General features: G+C 33.9%; 6 protein-coding genes across 6 annotated transcripts; 3 read left to right on the plus strand and 3 right to left on the minus strand.

The window, feature by feature from the left end:
- Positions 1–338: 338 nt before the first annotated feature.
- Positions 339–1,997, minus strand: LOC120269989 (protein SIEVE ELEMENT OCCLUSION B-like). The gene is made up of 3 exons (XM_039276994.1): positions 1,920–1,997; positions 1,208–1,833; positions 339–1,132 (listed from the first exon to the last, which is right to left on the minus strand). The coding sequence occupies exons 2-3, from the start codon at positions 1,817–1,819 to the stop codon at positions 515–517; spliced, it is 1,230 nt and encodes a 409-aa protein (XP_039132928.1). The 5' UTR covers positions 1,820–1,833; positions 1,920–1,997; the 3' UTR covers positions 339–514.
- A 111-nt stretch (positions 1,998–2,108) lies between these two features.
- On the minus strand, positions 2,109–3,308 carry LOC120270261 (protein SIEVE ELEMENT OCCLUSION B-like). Its single transcript, XM_039277279.1, has 3 exons — positions 3,108–3,308; positions 2,834–2,938; positions 2,109–2,561 (listed from the first exon to the last, which is right to left on the minus strand). Exons 1-3 carry the CDS (start codon positions 3,306–3,308, stop codon positions 2,109–2,111), a joined length of 759 nt encoding a protein of 252 aa, XP_039133213.1.
- Positions 3,309–6,640: 3,332 nt separating this feature from the next.
- LOC120270843 lies at positions 6,641–8,524 on the plus strand. Its single transcript, XM_039277911.1, has 2 exons — positions 6,641–7,201; positions 8,104–8,524. The coding sequence occupies exons 1-2, from the start codon at positions 6,677–6,679 to the stop codon at positions 8,401–8,403; spliced, it is 825 nt and encodes a 274-aa protein (XP_039133845.1). The 5' UTR covers positions 6,641–6,676; the 3' UTR covers positions 8,404–8,524.
- An 8,405-nt stretch (positions 8,525–16,929) lies between these two features.
- On the plus strand, positions 16,930–22,452 carry LOC120270262 (protein SIEVE ELEMENT OCCLUSION B-like). The gene is made up of 8 exons (XM_039277280.1): positions 16,930–17,526; positions 19,501–19,809; positions 19,869–19,925; positions 20,004–20,108; positions 20,208–20,656; positions 20,747–20,856; positions 20,945–21,570; positions 21,672–22,452. The coding sequence occupies exons 1-7, from the start codon at positions 16,930–16,932 to the stop codon at positions 21,379–21,381; spliced, it is 2,064 nt and encodes a 687-aa protein (XP_039133214.1). The 3' UTR covers positions 21,382–21,570; positions 21,672–22,452.
- On the plus strand, positions 21,448–22,289 carry LOC120270263 (protein SIEVE ELEMENT OCCLUSION A-like). Its single transcript, XM_039277281.1, has 2 exons — positions 21,448–21,570; positions 21,672–22,289. Exons 1-2 carry the CDS (start codon positions 21,448–21,450, stop codon positions 22,287–22,289), a joined length of 741 nt encoding a protein of 246 aa, XP_039133215.1.
- Positions 22,453–22,628: 176 nt separating the features above from the next.
- LOC120270264 (glycosyl hydrolase 5 family protein-like) lies at positions 22,629–24,604 on the minus strand. Its single transcript, XM_039277282.1, has 7 exons — positions 24,497–24,604; positions 24,051–24,104; positions 23,866–23,930; positions 23,656–23,677; positions 23,305–23,567; positions 23,157–23,206; positions 22,629–22,945 (listed from the first exon to the last, which is right to left on the minus strand). Exons 1-7 carry the CDS (start codon positions 24,602–24,604, stop codon positions 22,629–22,631), a joined length of 879 nt encoding a protein of 292 aa, XP_039133216.1.
- Between the last annotated feature and the right edge of the window lie 2,277 nt (positions 24,605–26,881).

Raw genomic sequence — 26,881 nt, forward strand, 5'->3', positions numbered from 1 at the left:
ATCCTTTTAAATGAAAACTAGGGTCAAGAGTTGATTTACAAGAATTAATTTGCTCAAGATAAGTAGATAATGAAACATTTTGATATGAATCAAAAGAGATGTGCTTATCTCGAGGCATTATCTCGGAGAAGATTGAGAGATATTTGGAGTGTGCCCATCTCAAGGCAAATGAGGCTCGTTAAGATTGGAATTAAAATTCCAAGTTTGGACTGATCTCGAGGTAACGATGTTAAAAGAGAAGATCTATCATCTGCTATCATCTATCAACAGCTTGGTTTGCAAGATTGTTAATTTAAAAAAAAAATGTTTAAAAGACAAGATGTTTATTCCAGTAGTAATGAAGTTCCTTTTTCACCAACAAAATAACCAAATGGCAAATCCTTCAAATATTCATCCATTAAACAGAAAAACAACTATTTATAACAACCAGAGTTCGCCATATATATATATATAATATGAACAGCTCATACTTCTCACATATATGAACAAACCACCATTGATCCATGAGCACCATTCAATCAGTGCAGCAGCGATAAAGAACATACTTCTCCATGGGTTTCTTGCATTCAGCGCACACAATCTTCTCTCCAATCTTGCCTGACTCTCTGGGAAGTATAAGTCTGGTGCAGTGCTCATGAGTCTGATATGGCAGCAGAGCTTTCCCCAGCGCCGGAATGAACCCTTCCAGCTCCACAGTGTCTTTCCAAGCATCATACTGCATTAGACAATCCAACAGCTTGTTTCCCTGTGACTTTAGGATCCCTACCGAGCCCGGGCTAATGACCGCCCAGCCTTCCTCACTGCCATCGAAGCTCAGTATCTGCATCACTTCTTGCATTATATGATCATCCTCAACTGTGCAGTCATGTTGCATCTTGGAGTACCACATGCTTTCTAGACGCACCCAAAAGAACCATATCATGGCCACGTCTGGCCAATACCCACTCAGTTTCTCTTCTGCAATCACTGACATTGCTCTCTTGACCTTCTCTTTTGGGTTACTCCTTCCCACGTAGACCATCTCCAATGGGACCCTTGCATCTTGAGCGACGCGTCTCAGTGTTCTGGTGAAACTTCTTATCCACTCTATGTTATCTCCTCCGTAGAGGCATATATGCCTCCCTTCACTCACCTGTTACAATAATATTCTTTAGATATAAAAACAGAGGAACGTTCATTAGAAGAATATATATATATATATATATACCCATTGAAGTATGGCAGGATCAATCTCATCAACTAATAATTCAAGCCTCCAAATCTCTTGCTTCCATAGAGCCTCCTCCCTGTTGCTAGTGAAAGGGAAGGCTAGACTACCCCAAATCCACATCATGTGAAGTGCATTGGGGCACACCTCTTTCCCCTGTGGATCCAACACCACCAACAATGGCTTCTTGTCAAAATGCCACACATCCCTTATGTATTTCACCACCGCCTTGTCCAACAATGAAGGATGCACCAAAGAGTACCATGGCATTGATGATGCCAAGCGATTGAAGCTTTCTTCTCTTGACTGTAGCCAAGGAACATGACGGTCACTGACAGGAAGCCATACGATCTCATAGTGTCTCTCCACTTTTCCTTGGTGTGTGTCATTGTATAATTGAATCAAAACGAAGAGCTCTTCATGGCTAATATCGAGATCGGTGATGAAGAGCATGACGATCTTTCTCCTCAGTACTTCGACGCTGACTCTTCTCTTGGTGGTGCCGTTGATGATAGGCAGGTCATCCTTGGAGTACATGAGTGCTCTGAGAATCTTCATGTTGTCAAGATGAATGGTTTCAAATAGTCTCACTAGTGTCTGGTAAGCCTCCATATGCTTTTTCTCCCCTGTAGAAATGGTAGACATGAATAATTTCATGACTAATCCATGTAAATTCACTGTACTAATTAAATGTTGAGATTCACTGACTGACCAATTTGTTGTTTGCACAAGTTGAGCTGCCTGATCAAGTGGCCATGAATGTTGTTAAGTTTGTGGGCTAAACTGGACAACTCCCCAAGCCTCTGTTGTAGAACTTATATACCTAAAACATGGTGCTAGACTCATGAGAAAAATGACTTAAAATTTAAAAATCCGTTAAAATGTTTGAGGTTTGAACTACTTACTCATGGCCAAGACCAACGAGACTAACGATCTGAGAGGTAGAAGCAATGACACCTCTAATGGTCCAATAAACAGCAGTTGGGACATGAGCCAAGGCCATGGCCATCTCCGGTGCATCATGAGATATGTACTCAGATGGCAGCTCTCTGAACTCAACAATGCATTTGGTGACTTCAAGCATGGCCTCTATGAGATTATTAATGGCATCAAACCTTGGCTTTAGGATATCAGTGTGTTCCAGCATGTTTGGAAGCTGCTTTAGATGTGCCAATGGCTTGGCCAGAGGATTCACAGTGTGGAGTTGAGTAGTGAGCCAGAACTCGCCGTAGCTAATGGCAAAGGCTGCCAGGACAATGACAAGTTTGGCATCCCAAGTGTAGCTTGACAGAGATTGCAACAGAGCCAGTGTTGTTGCATGTGCATCTCCACCAATTGAGCATTTGTAATTTATCTGTTTCATTTATTTTTTGAGAAAAGTGGATACATTAAAAAAACAAAGAAAAGAAGAAGAGGTACAAAATCCATTAGGTGTGGAAACAAAAGAGAGAAAACAACATAGTAACAGAAACTAAGACAGAGTAAGGCTCAGAAAGCCACAACAACATGGAAAAGAGAGAGGAAAAAAGAGTGACTCTTATCTGTTTCATTTATGTAGCAAATGAACTTATTAAGAATATATATATATATATATATATATATATATTGTTAGATTTGTTTGATTACCTCGCTTGACATTCTGTGTACAGTGTATGCTAAAGCTTCAAGCATAGAAACAACTTCAGCAGGATGTGTACCGGCCTCAACCACTTCTAGCTGAGTTTGTGGCATCTGCATCAAACACAGACCAATATATATATTATTTTGTAATTACTGAATTCATAAATCTCTAATAAAATATTAAGTTTTTGAATAGGAAAAAACAAGACAAACAAATAAAAAGAAACTTGTGTTAATTGTGTGCATGCATTATAATGGTATTGTTATTCATCATCCATACCAAGATGTAAGAAGGGTTGGCTCTTTTCAAGATATCTTCAACAATATCCAAGATCGGCCTTACATCCACCTCACGGCTGTCCGGCGCATGTGTCGCCATGATCTGCTTCATTACCACACTGTCGTCTGAGGATGAGAAAAGGTGGCGTTCTCCTTTGATCAGCTGCATCTTTTGCATGGGAACAACTACTGTTCCGGCCATCTTTTATATTTAACCACTACTCCTTATGTTACTCCCTGCTCTGCTATCTCAAGTACAAGTAATGGTGAAGAAGCAATGGCAACATAAACATGTATTTATAGGGCTCTAAAGATTGCAAAAATGGAATAAAGTTGTTGTGAATCCACTACCTTGCTTCTTATCAAGTTCATCCCCACTTGTTCTTTATCACAAGCAATGCTAAACTTCAGTTGCTGTGGGGATCCACTGGTTCTTTATGCTACTCTTTAAAAGCATAAAGTAAATGTATGTTTTGAGTGTGATTCTCATTTGAACTGGTGTGTACTGGTGTGGTAGTGACTAAGATTGAATTGCTTTTATCTTGCAAGAGATTATTAAAAAAAAAAATATATATATATATACGTGGGGTAATTTATATGGAATTTCAATTAGTAAAAGGAGAAGCCTTTCTCTTTAATTAAATTATGTGATTTATCCACTTCTTTTAAAATAAAATAAAATTATATATATATATTAAAGTGTATTTCACAGCAAGAAATTTGGCAACTTTGCTCATTAGGACCTTTTTTTTTTTAAATCACTTGAAGAGGTGCAAGAGTGAAAACTCAATGCACACTGTTTCACTTGGAATTTTGAACGTGGGATTAATTATCAATGTGAAGGTTAATTGTTATTCATTTTGTGTTGATTTAGTCTTATAATTTTAATGTGTGTGGATATAAATCGAATTAAGGTGCATAGAAGGGGACTGTTGTTTAATCTATGAATATATAGTTTTTTCCCCTTTTTTACTTTTTATAAAGTGGGCAAGCCAACAATAGTTGTTGGCTTTTTGTTTTTTGTTTGTTTGTTTTTATTTTATTTTATTTTAGAAGGGCAACAAGCATATTCACTCAAAGGGTCACGATCAAAGTTAATGTTTCCAAGCCCTCATCTTGACTTATTAGGGCAATGTGAAGAGTCCAAACTTTGACAAAATTAATTTCTCTATGTAGGATTTGAATTTTTTGCCACCTTTCCCTAGTCCTCCCCCAAGGGACTCTAAAATGGTGCCACTAATTACCTGAACTAGATGGCTTTGGCCCAACAATGATTTTTTATTTTTTATAGTTATAATCTTGTTTATTTTTAGTTATGGAAATCAATTTAAAATTTTCTCTCTTTGTTTTGAAAGGTGAATAAATCTCGATTGATTGATAGAGAATAATGAGAACAATACAAAAACGAAAGCAAGAAAACTATATATGAGTCTACCAGTAGCGGGGAGGGGGCATATATACCAAACTAAAGAACATGCAAGAACTACAATATTTCCCCCCCGGAAGAAGACAAGCAACATTAGCGAGAAACTTTAAGAAAGAATTGAGTCCCTAACTTTGATTGTGTGCAATCCATTAGAATCACAGGAACATAAACCTACAAAGTTGAGGCTTGTTTTCATTGTCATGATTGACTCCTCTTCTTTTATCCCTTTAGAGTTCAAAGAACCCAAATAAGAAGTATTTAGTTGATTTTGACATGCTAATTGAAGTGGAAGTCAATTCATGGAAAAGATACAATTATTTATTTCAACCAATAAATCTAACCAATGGCCCAAAGAAGGAGATTCGAGAGACCCTGAGACTAATGTAGCAATTGCACAGCTCACAAGGCCATACCTCATTAAGAGCAGCTGAAGAGTGAGTGGTCAATAATTTCTTCCGCCATGTTAGCATAGCATGCAAGTGGCTATGAGATTCTGCTACATTCCCCGTTGTCTTATTTTAATTTTAGGATTTTATCGTCCTAGTTGAGTCATTTAAAGATAATAAGTTTGTGTGGGTAGTAACTCTTGCAAGGACCTGTATTCTTAGGATATTTGAGACCGTTGTCACTATAGGGGTAAAATGATTTGGCAGGAACATTCCAAGCTTTAAGCTTGGAGCTATGGAGTTGTCGGTGAGGGTGATGACTAGTTACTCGTATGTTATTTGAGATTTCAAAGGGAAAAATAGAATTTGTATTATAGAGAGGAAATATGTAGTGATAAATAGTTAGATTTTTAAAAATCCTCTTATAAGAAATTAAAGGTTGAATTTAAATTTTTAATATAAAAATTTTATGGAAATATTTATTAAAATGAAATCATGAATTACTTTTATAGTCTCAATGAAATATAGACCAACTTGTTAAAAATAAAAATTTATCATTAATTTTTTAAAATTTTATATATTTATTATAAAATAAATATTTTTAAATATTATTTAACTACAATAAGTCTATATGTATAAGCATGGGCCCATATACAATTGAATATTTTGAATATTACCTATAGTCTTATCAAACAAATGAAAAATATTAAAAGCAATTTTAATCGTTAGGCTATCATAGAATTTGATACTTACGCAAAGTTTCATCAATCCATTAAACCTTACCCATTAAACTATCTCATAATAGTTATACTTATAAAATGGACTACAATCAACACATTAAACTACATATATTAAACTATTTCCTATACTATAATTATTTAATAAAATTTTAAACATTTTTAATAAAATAATTAAATAATATGTTTTAAAATTACAAAATAAATATTTAAAATAATTAAAATATATAAATAATAATAAATTATTATATTATTTTGAAAAATAATTAATTTGTGATGATAAAAATAAAATTTAAAAAAATTGAATTTAATAAAATATTTAAAAGAGTGGGTCCCATCTCTTTTAAATTAAAAAAAAAAAAAAATGAATGGAACTTACCCATTGAGGTGGCAACTGGCAACTGGCAACTGGCAACCAAACTCTCAATTGGCATGGGTGTTTAATGCTCCATCGTTCAATAAACCGGTATTAAACTCGAGTTAAAGTTGCTCTAATTTTAAAATATTATTAATATCAAACAAAATCTAATTATTATTTTCAAAATAAAACTTTAATCTTAAAATTATTTAATTCTTTTTTGATGAGCTCAATTAACAATTTTCCTTCTCACTCTAAATAATACAAATTATAAATGCCAAACTTGGTTTTTTTTTCATTTTTTTATTATAATTTTTTTTAATAAATGTCAAGAGGGCACATTTGTTTTTTTGATTTTCCCTAGTAGACTGAACTTCGAACATACCTCTTCAATTTGATATTAGTATTTTATGAAAAGACCCAGGTTAATAGACCAAATGGCTAGTTATCCAATTTTTTTTTTGAATAAAATACATAAACCACTAATTTATTAGAAACACAATGCAGCAAACAACTAACAAACAAGTTGTCCAAACTTAATAATTATAAAATAATAAGTTTAAAAAAAACAAACAAAATACAATAAAAGTGTTTGGACTTGGACCATACCATCTCAAACGGATAACGTCTTCCCTCCAAACCCAACACTGCCATTGTTCTGCAATGTTGGCCATTCAACCACTTCCAAGAACACACACAAACCTCCCCTGCATCTCCCACTCTCCTCTCCCAAGAATCTCATCATCTTTAGAAACCAACAACCCTAAACAACAAGCATCCACTTCCACTCCAACACCGGGCAAGATCAAGCGCCTCGTCCTCTCACCGGAAGGCCGGACAAAGCTCAACAGATCACCTGATCGAGATTTCTACTCTTTCCCACGCTTCGTCACTCACGTCGACGATGGCTTCATCTCCACACTGACAGATGTTTACAGAGAGAGGTTGAAGCCCGGGTGGGAGATTCTTGATTTGATGAGCTCATGGGTTAGCCATTTGCCTAAGGAAGTGGAGTACAAGAGGGTTGTGGGTCATGGAATGAATGCCATGGAGCTGGCTAGGAACAATAGGTTAGAGTATTTCTTTGTTAAGGATCTGAATTTGGAACAGAGGTTGCCATTGGAGGACTCTAGCTTTGATGCTGTTCTTTGCACTGTTAGCATTCAGTATCTCCAGTGCCCGGAGAAGGTATGTTTATATGTAGGCATTGTTTTTTAATTAATCAATCTTTCAGGCAGTGTTTCTGCAAAAAGAATACTAGTTAATTATCATTTATCACTATAACATTTCAGACTATCAAATTTTTGACTGGTCCTATTTTTACTGCAATACAATTAATGATAAAAATAAAAATCATCCGCCCACAAATTCCTGAGAGTTACAATGATATATACATCAGTATGTATATATGACGTATATATATCTATAGAGAGATTGTTTCTAAGTACTTACGCTCTCACCTTATGTGATTTTTGGGTTCTCTCCTATACGAATACTTTTACGCAAGGGTGCCAATACACCAAAAAGACGGTTAATTCTAATATGAATTTATTTGATATATATATAATATATATATATATATATATATGATTGATTTTTCTAATTATGAGATTTTTTTAGATTATCAGTCCAATCCGGTAGCTCATTATCTTTATTATGGGTCTACTTAAAAGAATTTAGATAATTAACTTAGAAGTAGCAGAGTCAAGCTATGACCTATATTGAATCAAAATCAACTTGACTTGTAATAAATTTAGGGCTTGTTTAAACAAATGGAGTTGTCACTACTCAAGTTTCTACATAGTGAAATTATTTTTTTCCTTTTTGCTGGTGGTTTTTTTTTATAATTGGATTTTCAACATAAGTTTTTGTATTTTTATTTTGTATTTTTATTTTGTTATTATAGTGCATTATTTTCTTTCTGTATATAAATATAAAATTTAAATATGATAACAAAATAATTATCTAATTAAGGATAATAACCAAACAAACTACAGAGTAGATGTCATGAATTATCAATCCTACTGTTGGCTTAATTATTTGGTATCATTAATCCAATGCAATGTGCATTAATTATTAACATTTTGCAGGTGTATGCTGAGGTATTTAGGGTTCTAAAACCAGGAGGAGTGTTCATCATAAGCTTCAGCAATAGATTATTTTATGAAAAAGCAATAAGTGCTTGGAGGGATGGCACTTCATACAGCAGAGTTCAATTGGTTATTCAATACTTTCAGTGTGTTGATGGCTTCACTCAACCTGAAGTTATTAAAAGATTACCTGCAAATGTTGATACTTCTCCTCTAACTTGGCTTCTCAGATTGCTTGGAGTGTCTACATCTGACCCTTTTTATGCAGTAATTGCTCATAAAAACTTCAAACCAATCTAGCAAAAATATAGTCATCTAAATAAGCAATTTTTATATATACAGTCACTTTTATTGTAAAAAAGAACTCTGTATTTCTGAAGATGTAACAGAAGGTTTATAGTTGATGTTCTTATTTTATTTTGATCTTTGTGATCATGTTTACTTTTTGCAATGAAATGCTGAAGGATTTTTATGTTATGTATATATAACTGTGCAATTGCAGTATTATTTTCATAAAGTATATTTTGGACCGTTTTGATTTTTGAGAACTCAAAGTAGAATATATTAGTCCTGAGCTAATAGAAAATGGTGTTATTTTGATTTTTTTCTTTTGGTGTTTTTTTAATAGTTTTTGGATTAAATTGGCTCATTTCAAAGCTAATATTGTAATCATATTTATATATTATATTTCATAATCATGTACAGAGTAGCATTGCTACAAATGTGTGTGTGCGCGCACACACACACACATATATATATATATATATATATGAAAAGAATCAATATATTTTTTTTGGATGGATTTAAATTGAAATATCCAACCCATATCTCAAAAATCTAGTTTAATATAGTGATTTTACAATGAATCCCACTGATTTATATGTAAAAAAATGCATTGATAGAGTGCCACATATTGAGGATACATTATTTCCTAAAAATATCTAAAAATCATGCCATGCCTTCACACCTCCTTTCTTTATTATTGGATCATCTAACCATTTTTAAAAAGATTTTAAGTCTCTTCCTTTCTTTTATATTGTATATATAATAAACCTTTGCTTTTATGAAAAATAAAAATAATAATAAAATGAATAACAATAGACAATTCAAAAACAGAAAAATGTAAAAAAATTCGTCACATTTATCTATCATTGATAGAGAGGAGTCATCCTTAAAAGACATCATAATTATTGTGAGAGTTGATTACACTTTAAAGGACAATTGCAAGGATGGATCATTATTTCTCAATGCCATAGCGTAGCCTGAAGAGTTAGCTGTTCTGAAATCTATTGTATAGGGTCTGCTCTTCAGGATTGTTGATGGTGAGCGAGACAATGAAGTTGAGACTATCACTTGAAAGTTATTGTAGAGTCCCTTCAACTTGGTTTGTTGCTTGGCGATAGGTTTGCAAGTCAAGAGAGTAAAGAGGATCCATGGGTATCCTGAACTTTCAAGGCTTCAACATCGCCCTCTCAAGTAACTGGTCATGAAAAATTGGCTCAGGTACCCAATGATGCTGGTTCCAGTCATTTAGTTCAATTATTACCAAAATTATTCAACTTGGAACCTTTCACCATAACCCCCAATAAAGAAATCACAAATTCTAATCTAGGATCCTAAAACTGCCTTCCAACCTTTCAAATAGTCATCTAACCTATCATCAAGGATGGGATGCTTACATTATTTTTGGTATGACAGATGACTCAACAGATAATATGCCAAAAGATATTTGGCCCAAATCTCTAATAGAAGTATCAAATGATCTCCATTCGTGACTTCTAAATTAATCCATCCAACCACTGCACCCTTAAGTTTGCTTAGTTTAGTACGAATATTCCAAGTCTTTCGCCTAGTCGGTATGACTTAAAAGTCTGCTATTGGAAAGGCAATAACATTTTCTAAGTGAAATCTTTTTACTTATTTATCAATAACTCTTACGTATTTGTTTTGCATGTTTTTAACTCTTATTTTAACTTTTTATATTTGTATTTTTTTAAAACATATTTTAGATTGTTTATTTTTTAAATAATTAAAAATAAAAAGAGTGCATGGAAACAAAGGTGAAGAGATCATTATCGAAGAGAAAAATAATTTTAATTAAAAATTAGAAATAACGGGTTAATTATTCATATCTCAAAAATCTAGTTTGATATCCACCTGAGTCAACTTTTTCCCTTTAACCAAATCACATACCACCTAAATTCAATTTTAAAAAGAAACAAATAGTTCAATGAAATAACAGTGAATGCATTTGAACACATGATGGTACGGAATTTAATAAAAAATAATAATAATTCGGGTTATTATTAAATATTTATTTATATGTTTTCCATAAAAATATACGTTTTTGAGGAGTCCATCTACTTTTTTTTTTTAACTTACTGTTTTAGGTTTTTTTTTTATTTTAAATTGTAACATTGTTAGTCCCTTTAATATTTTTAATTTAATCATGTCAATCTCTCTAAACTCTCAGACTTCTCTATGAGAGGATGATATAACCCACTTAAAGTAGTAAAGGGATTATAAAATTGAATGACGTTATTTTTACTACCGAATAGAGCTTCTCGAACGACGCGACGCCTAATTATCATCAACATCTTCATATCCACATCATTATATATATAAACCTCAAATTTAAACCTTAAAATTTCTTAAAAATTTTAAAAATTTTAAAAATTATAAAAATTATATTTAAAGTCTTAAAACCCAGAATACTACAAAAATATATACCCTAAAAATCTAAAAACTTAAACCCTAAATAATAAAATACTAAACCCTAAATCTAAGGCTTCTAAACCCTAAACCCTGGGTCATGATTTCCAGCGGTTTGCGCGTGAGTATTTTCATGGCTTATCATTTACGTTTTTATCTTTTATGAATAAATGTTTAAATTCTAGTGATTTAAATAAGTAAAAAATTAATAAGCGAAGAGATAGAAGGAATGACGTGGATGCCGACATGGACGCCACACTCAGATCCACATCATTCGGGAAACCTATTCAGGAAATCTATTCGTTAAAAATATCATTATTCTATAAAATTATCATTTAAAAAAAAGGACTATAAAATAGATTTAAAAAATAGAAGGACTATTTAAGTAATTATATATATCAGTAATAATTATAACTAACAATTATGGTAGCAAAAAGCAAAGGGGGTTATCTGAAAAAGGTAAATTGTTAAATATTCCTTGAAACAAAGTGATGGCATTTGCTCCATTTTTCTTGATGTGCTTTGGCTTTAGAATTGCCTTTGGCAATGGTGAAAGCAATGATTCTTTATCTCTTTTGCTGATAGAGGATGCTCAAAAACCTCGCCAAAGCTCTCAAAGAACACATCTTTGTTGTTCTCATTGCTCCAGGCTGTGGTTTGGATCCTCTTGCTCCATTGAGGCAAATCATCAAATAGCTTGTGTGACGTCCAGAAGCTTGGGTGAGAATGCATTGCTTTACTTTTGGTTTATTGAAAGTGATTCTATTTGTTTGTAACAGTTAGATTCTTTTCTTGTTTATTGAAAAATCAGATTCCAAATTGCTCGTTTGCAGCACAAGTGGTTGGTGGATGCTTAAAGTTTATTGCCCTATTTGTCTATTATAAACTCTAGGATGCTGAAGTTTTGTGGGAATGTAGATAAGATCAGTTTCAAAATCAAAATTTTGGTTTATTGGAAGTTCATAGTATGTCATCCTTAATAGCTCCTTCATGCATTTGACACCATTCTCTCATGAAGACATTCTGATTAGAAAAATTCTTCAGACGCACATGCCCGATGGTCGTTTATTTGATGCTGCTCCTTTTCTTGATGTGGCCTTAAGTATTGTTCGGCATATCAGCAAATTCAGTGTAACTATTAATGACCATTTTTATTTGGAGGAACCTTTTCTGATGTAGCTCTCTGTTAATTTGTGAATTAACAGAAGTTCTTTATTCTTCAGGTTGTTAATTCGCAAATTATTGCGTTTCCAGTAGAGAAGGAAACGATATTGTTGAAATTGGCATGGATAATAGAGAAATAGGATGCATAATCAATCACATCGCTTGTGAGGTACTGCTACGTATAATGTTTTGGTTCACTTTTAGGAATTCTTTTAAGATCAAATAGTGCTCTCCAAATTGAATGCCAGATAATGTTTCAATGTCCGCAAAGCAACGCTCTTCCCATTCTACAACAATGGCAGTTTTGGAATCAGTGGAGAAATATTCATGGGGTATGAAGGCATGATTGTAGCTTGTGGCATTCGCAATGAGCTATGGACAGTTTTGGCTTTTCGTCATACAACTATATGATGATAATCCTCTTGCATTATGCTTTAGCAATGCTGAAAGGAATACCAAACAAGACAGAATTATCAAGTGTCTTCGAGAATTGTTGCTAAACCTCTGACCCTATCTGTTTGAGAAAATGGTTGATTTGACAAAATGCATGCTGACTTTGAAATTCTTCCTGTGCAATACACAGGCATAGATTATGAGGCAACGGCTTTGATGAAGACTCAGATCCATCTATCTTCTTATTGGGTAATGAGAAGTGCTGCCGCATCGTACTTCCCAGATCACTAGCACAATCTACGCAGCAAGTACAGTTCTTTTACTTTTCTCAGCTATGTTCCATTTATTGAATAAACGTTACTTAAATCATCATTATTAGTTTCTTTCACGAGTGGATGTCTGTGATCATTGAGGGTAGGAGGCCATAACATTTTTTATTAATGTCTCAGGCACAAAAATTCTGTAAGTTCAGTTTGGGAGCTTTGGAGTCTTGGAAATATAGAATCAGCTGTATACATTATCATCTGAAAAAGGAGTTTGATTCCTTCCAACTGAAAAATAGTAGCATGTCATTTTATGTTCTTCATTAATCGAAAAAGATTTTGCTATATCTATTTGAAGCATCAGTAATAATATAAGACAACTTTCAGAACAACAAGAAAAATATTAATTGACTTAGTATTTTGTGCTTTTGAAGATAAGTATTGATACTTCTTGTTGTTAGTATGATAAGATGTTCTCTGTTCTTTACTCACGTAACACTAAGAAATCACAAGCTTCTGTAGATTCGTGTGAAATTCAATTATCTGGATCATCCATACTAAGAAGTTCCATAACATTGAATCATAAGAAAAATGTGGTAGTTTCCAATCTATTTACCTATCTCCAAAGAATATCAACTATTAAAGGTATTACAATTCGAGAAAATAATTTGATCTTCTGTAACCTGGCAATATCTTTGTTACTAAAGCACATCTGGAGCTTGATTTGTGCTGTTAAGTTTTATCTCTGTTGACCTACCTTGCAATCATTATGCCCTATGTAAACTTTTTCTTTTCGTTTCATATGCTTTTAAGAAAATAATCTATCATAAATCAATCTATTGTCAGAGAAGAAGATAAAAATGAATCTCATCTCATCTTCTTGGAGAAGTACATGATGATAACCAAAAAGTTCTAAGCTCATTATTTGCTTTGAAGAAGGATTTTCCCACTCAAAAAGTGGTTCACAAAAGATAAGGTCAGCTGATTTTTCCCCGTGCTATGTTCCAAAGCAATTGTTTACACATGAACAAGATAATTGGATAATCGCTTTTATCATCCAACGAAAAACTGCATTTTCTTTTTGTGATCTTTCTTTTTTTTTTTTGGAAGCATTTACTCAATATTTGCCATTTTTTTTTCACAAGGCTGTTGTCAGTTCATGGAAAGACAAGTAAAGTTGAAAACGATCTTTATTATTCAAACCATTATTCCTTGACACATATCATATATATATTTCATGGGAATATCATTCCATTGTGAACTGATTCTTGTCTGTGCATGTAAACACCCTATAACTCTCTAATATTATTCATTGGCTCAGACTATTATACCAGTCTCAAATCATATACAACTTTGATGTGCAAAAATTGTCTATTTGTTATGTGTATGGACATAGGTATGAATCGTAGCTGTGGTGAGTCATTATTTCCTTGTTTTTCTGCATTTATAAGTTTAACAGGAAAAAGGGAAATTTAAAAAGATCAGACATGGTAAAAATGAAAAGTAAAAAGTTATAGGCATAACCTCCTCAATAGTAAAATATCTGCCCTTAATTTTTAATTATGGTAAAGAAGATGATTAGTTATCTAAAAGAAGTTCGAATTTTGTTTGATAATAGGTTGGTGTCGAGTGTTCTCCAGAAACAAGGAGGTTATTCTCTTCATCTCAAGGCCAGACATAAGTCTGGAGAAAATTCTATTTATTCTGCAGCAACTGCAATATGATTCTTGGCGTGAGAATGAGCATATGATATTGTTTGGGTTCCATTGCAAAGGTCATTCCATGGTCTCATAGCTAGAAAAACATTTTCATCATTAGTAGAGGTGTGGCCATGGTACCTACTATATGAACCCATTGCACTTAGCCTCTCTAGTGATCGAATTTATCAAAGATGTGTAGCAAATTCCATGGTGACCCTGTAATGGTTGTCTTGGATTTCAAAGGGAAGGTTACCTCTTTGAATGCCATTGATATGATATCTATATGGCATGATTTGGCATATCCATTTTCAGTTGCTCCCAGAGAAAGGGCTTTGGGTGGAACAGAGTTGAACGATGGAGCTTCTGATTGATAACATTGATCCTCTCACTAATGTATTAGAGTGCCTTCTTATTTATTCTGTTTATCTATTTAATACTATGCAGACATATGGTTGTCCTACTACATCTTATAAGGATTCAAGAAAGTAGATATTTTAGTTAATTTACCATTTGATTAGTAAGCATTCTTGACAATGAGGAATTTCACTACATTGTTCCCTATGTAGTAGAGATTGACCTTGTGAAAAACTCAGTTGACCAATGGTAAAAGTACGTGCTTTTGTTTCATCTTTATACTTGGTGACCTATATATCCTAACAGGGCAACTTCTTACTGCTACCTTCTAAGTAGCAACAACGTTTGGCTGCATGGTGAGTGTAATTATGCGTATTGTAGATATATGGTTGCCTTATTAGTTAGATCTAGAAACTCTTGATGATCCTCTTATTTGTGCTTTTCATGTCATCAACGTTGAAATCTTGTTTAAGCCATAATGTGTAGACCCAGAGTGTAATTTAGAATTGGGAAAGATTTAAAGTATGAGTGGCAAGATTTTAGCCTACCTGATGACTTGTTATCTCTCCTTATTGGAAACTTTGTGATCATCAATTTTTATTATCACAACATTTGAAATGAGGAATTTGGTCTAGGATATGTTTGTTAATTAAGAAATATCATGTGGGAAATTTACATGATGGTAAAGAGGAATTATAATCAGGAAATTTTATCATATCATAGATAATTATAAGGTGATTAGAGAAACTAAAATGTAGATCATTGTCTACCAGTTAGTTCTCCAAATATTAAAAGTTAAACTTACTTGGTAAATGATCCAGCGAAGTGATTTCAGGTTAGTTTTCCAAATGTTATTCAGATAATGTTAATATTAAAGTGTAACTTACGGTAAAGTGTCTATTTCAGATAATGTTATTATTGAAGTGCAACTTATGATAAAGGGTCTATATTTAGAATTCTTAATATTTTGTGTATAAATATATCCCACTAGTTTTAAGTGAATTTCCTGTCGAAGAGAAGCAAAATTTAACTTCAAATGTTCAAAGATATTTTCAAATAGTGTTCTTATTTGTATGTAAATATATATGTATGTCTCTTTCCAGCCATTTTTATTAAAATCATGATCTTGGTTTTTGAATGTCATGATGCCACATCTCCAAACTATTAGATTATGTACTCCAAGAACTATTCCTTTGTTAAATTAAGGTGAAAGTCACAATCGGTCCTTGGACCATATACAAATGTCAATTTTGGTTTCAAAACCCAAATATCACTTTGGTTTCCGATCTAGACAAATATAAATATGTTCACTTTGGTCTTTGGACTACACAAATGTACCCAATTTTGTCCTTTCAATGGCATAAATGTGTTCAATGTCATTTTTGAACTAAACAAATGTGTTCACTTTGGTCTTTCTATGACACATTGATATTTTTATGTTGTCAATGACATTGGACAGAAGGACTAAAAAATAAATATTATGTAATTCACAGAACAAAGTTACAGTGTTTGTTTTGTTCAGGAGCGAAAATGAATATTTGGATATGGCTTAAAGATCAATTGTGAACTTTCACCTTAAATTAAAGTGGGATGTCAGGCTATTTTTTACTAAATCTAGATTAGTGTTAATATTGTTTGCTTTTAATGATTTTTGAACCAAACAAGAATGTTCACTTTGGTCTGTCAGTCAGTCCGTGACGCATCAATTTTATTACGCCATCAACCATATAAGGTGAAGGACTAAAGTTTGTCTAGTTCAAGAATTATAGTTACACTCTTTTTGGATTCATGAACAACATTTGGATAGAGCCTGGGATCAATTGTGAACTCTTATACATGTATCTATAAATATATTTAAATTTGACACTATCGTATCAAATATAATGGCTAATGCAAGTATTGCCCCTCCTGTATAGATTCTAATTATTGATCAGAAATTGATAGATTTACACAGCTGAAATCGTAAGTTCTACAGCTAAGAAAACAGGATTGAGTCGTCCACATGATAAATATAAATTATAAATTGAAGAACTCGGTCTTCAAGAATATTGGTTGAAAGATTCCTCACTGTAAACCGCAAGAACAAATCTTGGAAGTAAAATTGCACTAGTTAATATATAATAACATTGACTGCTAGTTTATATGAAAAGTTAAACTTTTAACTGACATAGTAGTGTATGTTTCCAATTCTATATATATATAGCATATCTTTTTTGTTTGATGATAATTTTGTTTAATAGATGGATCAAAGAAAAATCATCTGTCTGCATGGAAGCAGTAACATCAATTGGATTCGAGAACTTACAAAGAAAATGAAAGCAATCACTAATGCCGGTGTTCAAGTAGAGTTGATATATGTTGGATGCAAAGACATGGAGATTACCAAAGATATTTTATCAACCATAATCTCAGAAAACCTGAGTAACTATCTTCCTCTCTTGAAGATATACTTCTTCTGGACACGATTAGAGTGCATGAAACGTTCAAAACTCTGTCTTGGATATGAAACTGAAGATGATACTTTCTTGAATGAACTCAGCTCTTTGTTGAGCACTAGTTCAGCAGATAAAGGCTGGTTACTTGTTGGTGCAGCAAAATCGAAGGACATCCTTAGATTAACTGGAAACCAATGCCTTGAGCTTTTATCGCTCTTTGATGTTTGGGGGGAGTATGCTAATAAATTTGGCATCCTCGGCGCAATGAGACAAGCTCTTGCCCCTCCAATTCAAGCAGGTTGCGGTAACTTTGCCATCATTCCACATGTTGAGGAGATTACTGATGATGCTTGTGTCTGCAAAAATTTGCAATGGCTTAATGGAGAAATATATTATGTATCAGTGCGCATCAGTCTAATTGTTGATTTCTGGATGTTATATATTTTGATGTGGTCATATATATCAATATCATGTTGGTCTAGTTTAAATGCAGCATGATGGTATTCTAAGTGAGATGTAATTTTTTTTTTTTTTGAGTTGTTTGCTGAGTAGCTGCCTGAATGGCTTGATTTGGAAATCATAATATATATGGGGAAGGATGACCGTTCTTTGGTTTAAAATGACCGTTGTTATGTAAAGTTATTTTTCCATTTTTTATTCTTAATTAGCAAAACATATAGATTGCATTTATAATCTTATCCGGGGTTATGGAGAAAATAATAAAATTAGAAAGAGATAATAATTACAATAATATATTAAACATTTCCGAAATTGAAGAAAAAAACCATTTTTGAGAGAAAATATAATGATGAGATAACCCAATTAATCAGAAATCCTAATCTCAAATCATAACTGTAATTGGGCTCTTTATTTCTTTTTTCTTTTTTTTTTTTGGAGGTTTATGATCAATATACATGATTTGCTTAATCATTATATTTCTCAATCATTGCTTAATCAGTAAAGAAATTATTATTTGGATGATTTCATGTATGTTGTTGTATTTTGGAGGCTTACCCATTTTTTTTTCATTTGTAGGATCTTATTTGATTTCTATTTAAATATATAAAAAAATGATTTGTACTTATTTTGAACAAGCATAATATAATCCATTATGATTTAATACCTTATTTAGTTATAGTCAATCTATCCTTTTAGTTTTCTATTATAATTTGTCCATTGTCAGTCCTTCTATTTTTATTTTTAAAAAATATCAATCCCTCCCTTGGACACTCTTCTCTTTTACCATTCAAAACAAACGTGGTGCATATCACTTCTAAAATTATGATAATAAAAAACACTAAATTAAACCTCAGTGTATTTTTTAATTATTATTTTGGAAGTGATCTGCTTATAAATTCGTTTTTATCTATGTATATATTTTTTTAGTGATGATTTTTTTTATTCATTATTAAATATATTTAAAGTGAATTTTTGAATACATTTTAGCACATTTCCGCAATTGTAATGATTGAAAAATCCATCATTAAAAATAATGTAGCATTTTTTTTATAATTCCATAAATATTTAGGAATTTTACCATGCTTATGTGTAATTCACCATAAAATCTATAAAATCTATAAAATATACACATAAATAGAATTACTATTCAACTAATGAATAAAATAATGAGGCAACCATTGGTTAGCCCAGTGATAATCACTAACATGTAATGAATGGGTAAAATGTAGAGTAAAAACCTGCATTAGAACTTTTATTGTCTAATATAATGGTTGACTAGATTAATAAATTCTAAGGTGGTTGATAAGTCACCATAATTATTGTATTATAGTATCTACCTGCACCTTTTTTTGTTAAAATAGTGTGCATTTTATTTTTTAATGAACATAATATTACTATTTATTGTATAGTATTGAACACAATATTACTATTTATTGCACTGTGTAAATTTGTTGGATGGAAATCCAATGGATGGTAAGAAATTTGGAATCTGCAAAACTTTGGTAGATGTATATATCTATACAAATTACAAAGTTCCTCCACTAACAATTAATAACTAGCATGTTAATTAACAAAAAAACAACCATCAAAAGCAAATCAATCAGCTTTATGGAAGAGTTCAGCAAATGAGAATCACACTCAATGCCATTGGCTTTATAAAGTACTACAAAGAAATCAGTCCGGCCCACAGGCATCAACATTGCTTGTGATAAAGAACAAATGCAAATCCAGGAAATCAAGCAAAGTGGTTATTCACAAAATCTTTATTCCATTTTAGCCAGCTTTGTGTTACTATAAATCCATGTTTAAGTTGTCATTACCTCTCCACCATCACTTGTGAGCTAAACATTCTAGTAAACAACACAAGCAGTAGTAATATATTTATATTCTAAGAGATGGCCGGCATTTTTGGGGCAGCAGCCAAAAGACACAGCTGATCAGGGAGAGCAGCAGTCGTTGTTGTCGCCGTTGAACTCCACCGCTGTCACAAAACCGGTGACTCAGCAGCCAACCATGGAGCTCAACAGGAAAGAGAACCAGCTCTTCTTGCAGTCCAGCAACAACCCGGTCATGAAGCAGATGGCTCCCCAAACAAAGACTGACCTTATCAAGACGCCCTTAATTTCATCATCAGATGACAGCATGGCATTGAAGCCGGTGGCGCAGCAGCAAAAGATGCAACTGATCAAGGGAGAACGCCATCTTTTCTCGTCATCTGATGACAGTGTGTTGACGAAGCAAATCATGGCCACACATACACCGGATGGCCGTGAGGTCGAAGTCAGCCAATTCTTTACATTGTTGAAGATATCTTGCACCAAGCCAACCCTTCTTTAATATTGGTATGAATTGTTACCAATAATGTTATCAATAAATATTACTGTTCTTTCTCTGATTGAAATCTTCCATGTTTAATGCAGACACCACAAACTCAACTGGAATATGTCGATGAAACTACACATCGTGCTGAAGTTGTTTCTATGCTTGAAGCTTTAGCATACACTGTTCACAGGATGTCAAGCGAGGTAATCAAACAAATCTAACCATATATCTATATCTATACATCTATATATATATATATATATATATATAATTAACGTTCAATTGTTATAAAATTAATATAGATCAACTATAAATGCGCAATTGGTGGAGATGGGCATGCAACAACACTGGCCGTTTTACAATCTCTGTCAAACTACACTTGGGATGGCAAACTAGTTGTTGCACTTGCAGCCTTCGCATTGAGTTATGGCGAGTTCTGGCTCACTACTCAACTCCACACTGTGAATCCTATGGCCAAATCATTGGCACATCTTAAACAGCTGCCAAATATACTGGAACACACTGATATACTGAAGCCAAGGTTTGATGCCATTAATAATCTTATAAATGCAATGCTTGATGTCACCAAATGCATTGTTGAGTTCAGAGAGCTTCCACCTGAGTACATCCCTCATGATGCACCGGAGATGGCCATGGCCTTGGCTCATATCCCAACTGCTGTTTATTGGACCATTAGAGGGGTAGTTGCTTGCATCGCTCAGATTGTTGGTCTCATTGGTCTGGGCCATGAGTAAGTACTTCTAACATAAACCATTTTTTTAATATATATTTTTTTAAAATTATATTTAATATATATATATATATATATATATATATTTAGGTACATGACCTCCACCACAGAGGCATGGGAGCTCTCAAGTTTAGCCCACAAAGTTAACAACATTCACGGCCACTTAATTAAGCAATTGAACACATGCCAACAACAAATAGGTCAGTCAGTGAATCTTAACATTTATATACAGTGAATTTAATTCTTTGGATTTAAAATAAAATTATTTATCTTTAACAATCTCCACAGGTGAGAGGAAACATATGGAGGCTTACCAGACGCTAGTGAGACTATTTGAAACTATTCATCTTGACAACATAAAGATCCTCAGGGCTCTCATGTACTCAAAGGATGATCTGCCTATCATTGACGGCATCACCAAGAAAAGAGTCAGCGTTGACGTACTGAGGAGAAAGATAGTCATGCTATTCATCTCCGATCTTGATATCTCACATGAAGAGCTCTTTGTTTTGATTCAAATATACAATGACACACACCAAGGAAGGATGGAGAGGCACTACGAGATAGTATGGCTTCCTGTCGTCGACCGCCATGTTCCTTGGCTACAGTCAAGAGAAGAGAGCTTCAATCGCTTGGCATCAACAATGCCATGGTACTCGTTGGTGCATCCTTCATTGTTGGACAAGGCGGTGGTGAAGTACATCAGGGAGATGTGGCATTTTTGACAAGAAGCCAATGTTGGTGGTGTTGGATCCACAGGGAAGTTGGTGTGCCCCAATGCACTTCACATGATGTGGATTTGGGGTAGTTTAGCCTTCCCTTTCACTAGCAACAGGGAGGAGGCTCTATGGAAGGAAGAGATTTGGAGGCTTGAATTATTAGTTGATGAGATTGATCCTGCCATACTTCAATGGGTATATATATATATATATATATATATATAGATATTCTTCTAATGAACGTCCTTAGTGTTTTTACATATATCTAAACTATATGTATTTGTGTATTGTGACAGGTGACTGAAGGAAGGCATGTATGTCTGTACGGAGGAGACAACTTAGACTGGATAAGAAGGTTCACTACAACAATGAGACGCGTCGCTCAAGACGCAAGGGTCCCATTGGAGATGGTCTACGTGGGAAGGAGTAACCCAAAAGAGAAGGTCAAGAGAGCAATGTCAGTCATTGCAGCTGAGAAACTGAGTGGGTATTGGACAGACGTGGCCATGATATGGTTCTTTTGGGTCCGTTTGGAGAGCATGTGGCACTCCAAGATGCAACATGGTCGCACAGTTGAGGATGATCCAATAATGCAAGAAGTGATGCAGATTCTGAGCTTCGACGGCAGTGAAGAAGGCTGGGCGGTCATCAGCCGGGGCTCAGTCGAGGTCTTAAAGTCACAGGGAAAGAAGCTGCTGGATTGTCTGATGGAGTATGATACTTGGAAAGGCACTGTGGAGCTGGAGGGGTTCATTCCGGCGCTGGGGAAAGCACTGCTGCCTTATCAGACTCATGAGCACTGCACCAGGCTTATACTTCCCGGTGAGACTGGCAAGTTTGGAGAGAAGATTGTGTGCGCTGAATGTAAGAAACCCATGGAGAAGTATGTGCTTTATCGCTGCTGCACTGACTGAATGGTACGCTAATGGTGGTGTTCTTGTGTGCTGCTTCTGCTCCTTGTGTTGCTTTGATTTCCTGTTTTTCTTTTTTGTTTTAAAAGGTGATGCTTTCTCTGATAATAAGCTACTTCATTATTGTGTTTGTTTGAAGAAATAAATAAATCATATTTTGTTGAAAGTGAAGTTTGTTTGGTGGGGATATATATATTGGTACAAGGTTTAAATATATATTGTAGGCTTTCGCTGAGCATGCAGCAAGTTCTTTCTTTTCTTAGTTGTGAATTATAAAAGAAAAAACAAATTCGCATTCATACATGCAAACATAACAATATATATATTTAATCAGTGAAATCTTCACATAATGATTTGCCTTGTACTGTTAACAAGCTTGAACCATTGACTCTCAGGGTTACAATTTGAACAGCCATCCAAACACAAGCATGGATTAGTAACAAGCGTCTTCCCATCAGGGTTTACATCCAAACAGAGGTTAAACTGTTGAGATGAGAACTGCATGTTAGTGGGAGAGACAGTTTTCCACTTAGAGCTTGGCCCTCCACAAATAGTACTATTCCCAACCTGAACTCCTTGTCCATTTCCCAAAACTTCCAAGCAAGAGTTTGTTGATCCATTAGCAAATGCCAGCCCATTTCCATTGAAGCCCCATGCTTCTGTTTAAGTGCAAGGTCCCAATTCTACAGCCTCAGTCAATGAATCCCTTAAAACACACTGCCCTGTCATTGGATGGTATATCATCTGGTATTTTGGAACCGCATCTAGTCCAGGCCCTGCATTTGCAATCCACTATATCAGTAATATCTATTAATCACTCAAAAAATTTATCAACTTTAAACAGATATATATATATATATACATATATACCTCTGAGGGGAGGAACTATAGATGAAATAGTTGCCATGAAGCCTGGATTCCTAATAGTATTCCAATCAGTATAAACACAGCATAGCTCTCATTTTTTCCAATAATGCCTAACCCCTTGTAATAGCTCCCTTGTAGTGACCATAGAGACCAATCGATATCACGCTCGGCGGTGAAAGCAAGCAGGCAACCGATATAATAGTTATCTCCAATGCTTTGACCATCTTGATTGATTCCAAACTCACTCATGAACAATGGATATTGATCCAAGAGGAACCCTACTTTTCTATATACATCAGTTGATGAAGCAGAACAAACTTGGTTTAGGTTTCCACTTTCCCATCCTTGTCTGTTGGCGAAGCTGTACCAATGGAACTCAAAGACAAGCTTTCCTTTGAAGGTGAGACTCACTTGCTTTGTTTTGAGAAATTCAAAGGATGTGTCATAGTTCAGCCCTGATAATATCGATCACTAGAACATTAGGGTTTTCTTCATGCACTACCTCAGCTCCTTGTTGCATGTATCTGCATGCATAGGTACATTAAAATTAGGTAAATGAATAAATATTAAATAAAGAGATTTATCCAATATATCCATAGATATATAACTCACTAAACATTATATTCAAGATAAAAACAATTGTAAATCTAATTGTTTTCATTAACTTTAATTTTTTAATTTCAACTAAATTAATAAACAAAGTTAGGCTTACTTGTACCAATCTTGAGTATTTTGCTTTGGTCCTTTGAGCTCATGCCCACCACATTGCTCATCCCTCTAAAGAGACCAGCCATTTTTTGCAATGCATAAAGCCATTCACCAGGATTGAAATACAAATCTCTAAAGAATCCATTCCCATCATTGTTAGGACAACACCACTGTGGTTTACTTACTCACATGGTTATCCAATATCACCATAATGTTATACTTCCCCAGGCTCTCAATCACAGTCTGTACATGATAAGATGAGAACCCCATACTTATCTATTGACGTTCAATAATTAAAATACAAAACACTTAGTCTCTCTATTTTTCGTTTTATGCCCTTTTAGTCCCTTTAATATAAAATCCGTCCTTTTGATCCTTGTATTTGCACATTTTTGTCTTTTAGTTGTAAAATCTGCCCTTTTGGTTCTCGTATTTATACATTTTCATCTTTTTTGGTCCATCCAATTCATCAACTGTAAGGACTAAAAGGGCAGATCCGTCAATTAGAGTGACCAAAAAGACAAATATGTGAAAATACGAGGACCAAAAAGGCGGATTTATATTAAAGGGACTAAAAGGGCGGAAAACGCAAAATAGAGGAACCATTTTGATATTTTGACCTAAATATTATTTACCTGAAACACTTGAATGAGTGGGAGATTGATAATCTCCGGATTGAGCAAAGAGATGGCTTTCATCACATCATTCAAGCCATTGAATATAAGGGACTCTCGAACAGTCATGTTCAAGAAGGTGTTATTGGTGATCATTTGGGTAGCCCAAGTAAGTCGAACACAATTGAAGGCTGTTTTACTAACAATGTTTGAGATTTTGTCTAGTGGTTAGTTGTTCAGTCCCTCGGCCACCATGACTTCCAAGTGAGATGGCCAGCTGACGCAGGTGAACTTTGTCCGCTGACCGGCTTCATCCACTATCCATCTGCCGTTGGTAGAGAGTTATGCAGATGAATGTTGAATGATAATGTGGATGATGTGGATGAAGAGGAAGATGGAAATGGTTGTGTTCATTATTCTAGAGGAGCTCACAGAGATACAACGCTTGTGTATGTATATAGATTGTATGATTTGATGTGGTGGATGTTTTCTTTTATTTATTTTTCTTTAAGTGTTGTTATTCTTGAAGTCTTATCCAATTTGATTACTTTGATGTTCATGAAGAAATTGAAATCAAATGGATCATGACAAAAGTACGTTAGCAACATTTGTGTGGACCCCATCCCTTTTATTTGCATGCCTTTGTAGCTTAACCAAGTGGAGGAATTTCCAGAGAGAATTATGGCCTCCATCCCATCCTTGTTGCATAGAACCCTTGAGCTTTGAAAACCGGTCTCATTTCTCCTTCTCCATCTTGCTCTCTTGGAGAGGTTGAGGAGAGTGAAGACTATTACCGGAGTTCTTGGCAGTTGGAGCGATGCTAAGAGGAGCAGCGAATCGTCGGTGCTTCAACGAATTCTAAGTATAAGTGTTGGAGAATAATTCAAAGTTGTTAGATGATATCTTTGTTTGTTATTTAGTTTGATAAATTATGGCGTCTTATCAGTCTATTTTAGCCTATATAATGAGTGATGTTTTGATATTTGTGTAGGGCATTCAGATAATAAAAATTTTCTCATCATTATTATTATTATTGTTATTTTGTGTTTCTTCTTTTTTTAAAAATTCCAACATGGTATCAGAGCTATTAGTTCTTGAGGGCCTGTGGATGATCAAGATGGACGTGTGGATGATCAAGATAATCAGTAGCAACACGGCAGCTCTAACCAGCGTGAAGAGAAGGATTGTTGGCCAGAAGGGGAAACCTCAATGATTTAAATGCAAAAGTTCGGGCATTTAAAAAAAATTGCAAAAGAATTTGCAAGTTTAGTAGAAGTGGATGAAGCAGAAACTATTTTTTGAATTAATTGGTGAGAAGTGCACCAATAAGTTTTTTTGAAAATATTTGTTCTAAGAATTGCAAGTTGGTGAGAAGTGCATCATATAGTGAAGAGAAGTGCTTCACGAATATTAGAAAGTATGGAGAAAAGTGCTCCATGTTTGAAGTTCTATAAAATTTTTTATTTTTATTTTTATTTTTTAATGAGTTGTAACTTTGAATTAAGGGAGTGTGTTGGAGAATAATTTAAAGTTGTTAGATGATATCTTTGTTTGTTATTTAGTTTGATAAATTATGGCGTCTTATCAGTCTATTTTAGCCTATATAATGAGTGATGTTTTGATATTTGTGTAGGGCATTCAGATAATAAAAATTTTCTGATCATTATTATTATTGTTATTTTGTGTTTCTTCTTTTTTTAAAAATTCCAACATGGTATCAGAGCTATTAGTTCTTGAGGACCTGTGGATGATCAAGATGGACGTGTGGATGATCAAGATAATCAGTAGCAACACGGCAGCTCTAACCAGCGTGAAGAGAAGGATTGTTGGCCAGAAGGGGAAACCTCAACGATTTAAATGCAAAAGTTCGGGCATTTAAAAAAAATTGCAAAAGAATTTGCAAATTTAGTAGAAGTGGATGAAGCAGAAACTATTTTTTGAATTAATTGGTGAGAAGTGCACCAATAAGTTTTTTTGAAAATATTTGTTCTAAGAATTGCAAGTTGGTGAGAAGTGCATCATATAGTGAAGAGAAGTGCTTCACGAATATTAGAAAGTATGGAGAAAAGTGCTCCATGTTTGAAGCTCTATAAATTTTTTTTTTTTTATTTTTATTTTTTAATGAGTTGTAACTTTGAATTAAGGGAGTGTGTTGGAGAATAATTCAAAGTTGTTAGATGATATCTTTGTTTGTTATTTAGTTTGATAAATTATGGAGTCTTATAAGTCTGTTTTAGCCTATATAATGAGTGATGTTTTGATATTTGTGTAGGGCATTCAGATAATAAAAATTTTCTCATCATTATTATTATTGTTATTTTGTGTTTCTTCTTTTTTTAAGAATTCCAACATGGTATCAGAGCTATTAGTTCTTGAGGACCTGTGGATGATCAAGATGGACGTGTG

The sequence above is a fragment of the Dioscorea cayenensis genome, chromosome 10, assembly GCF_009730915.1.
Source record: "Dioscorea cayenensis subsp. rotundata cultivar TDr96_F1 chromosome 10, TDr96_F1_v2_PseudoChromosome.rev07_lg8_w22 25.fasta, whole genome shotgun sequence".
In the NCBI taxonomy this organism is placed as follows: domain Eukaryota; kingdom Viridiplantae; phylum Streptophyta; class Magnoliopsida; order Dioscoreales; family Dioscoreaceae; genus Dioscorea; species Dioscorea cayenensis.

What these genes read in the sequence shown, in the direction of transcription:
- LOC120270843 (XM_039277911.1), top strand. Translation starts at nt 6,677, where the DNA reads ATGTTGGCCATTCAACCACTTCCAAGAACACACACAAACCTCCCCTGC. An exon ending in ATCTCCAGTGCCCGGAGAAG is followed by an intron (nt 7,202 to 8,103) that starts GTATGTTTATAT and finishes AACATTTTGCAG; the next exon opens with GTGTATGCTGAGGTATTTAG.
- LOC120270264 (XM_039277282.1), bottom strand. Translation starts at nt 24,604, where the DNA reads ATGACTGTTCGAGAGTCCCTTATATTCAATGGCTTGAATGATGTGATG. An exon ending in ACATGCAACAAGGAGCTGAG is followed by an intron (nt 23,568 to 23,655) that starts GTAGTGCATGAA and finishes CTCAAAACAAAG; the next exon opens with CAAGTGAGTCTCACCTTCAA. An exon ending in GCCGAGCGTGATATCGATTG is followed by an intron (nt 23,207 to 23,304) that starts GTCTCTATGGTC and finishes GAATACTATTAG; the next exon opens with GAATCCAGGCTTCATGGCAA.
- LOC120270262 (XM_039277280.1), top strand. Translation starts at nt 16,930, where the DNA reads ATGGATCAAAGAAAAATCATCTGTCTGCATGGAAGCAGTAACATCAAT. An exon ending in GAGAAATATATTATGTATCA is followed by an intron (nt 17,527 to 19,500) that starts GTGCGCATCAGT and finishes TTTTTGGGGCAG; the next exon opens with CAGCCAAAAGACACAGCTGA. An exon ending in TCTCGTCATCTGATGACAGT is followed by an intron (nt 19,810 to 19,868) that starts GTGTTGACGAAG and finishes GGTCGAAGTCAG; the next exon opens with CCAATTCTTTACATTGTTGA.
- LOC120270263 (XM_039277281.1), top strand. Translation starts at nt 21,448, where the DNA reads ATGTGGATTTGGGGTAGTTTAGCCTTCCCTTTCACTAGCAACAGGGAG. An exon ending in ATCCTGCCATACTTCAATGG is followed by an intron (nt 21,571 to 21,671) that starts GTATATATATAT and finishes GTATTGTGACAG; the next exon opens with GTGACTGAAGGAAGGCATGT.
- LOC120269989 (XM_039276994.1), bottom strand. Translation starts at nt 1,819, where the DNA reads ATGGAGGCTTACCAGACACTAGTGAGACTATTTGAAACCATTCATCTT. An exon ending in ATCCTGCCATACTTCAATGG is followed by an intron (nt 1,133 to 1,207) that starts GTATATATATAT and finishes TTATTGTAACAG; the next exon opens with GTGAGTGAAGGGAGGCATAT.
- LOC120270261 (XM_039277279.1), bottom strand. Translation starts at nt 3,308, where the DNA reads ATGGCCGGAACAGTAGTTGTTCCCATGCAAAAGATGCAGCTGATCAAA. An exon ending in CCAACCCTTCTTACATCTTG is followed by an intron (nt 2,939 to 3,107) that starts GTATGGATGATG and finishes TGTTTGATGCAG; the next exon opens with ATGCCACAAACTCAGCTAGA. An exon ending in TACACAGAATGTCAAGCGAG is followed by an intron (nt 2,562 to 2,833) that starts GTAATCAAACAA and finishes TAAATGAAACAG; the next exon opens with ATAAATTACAAATGCTCAAT.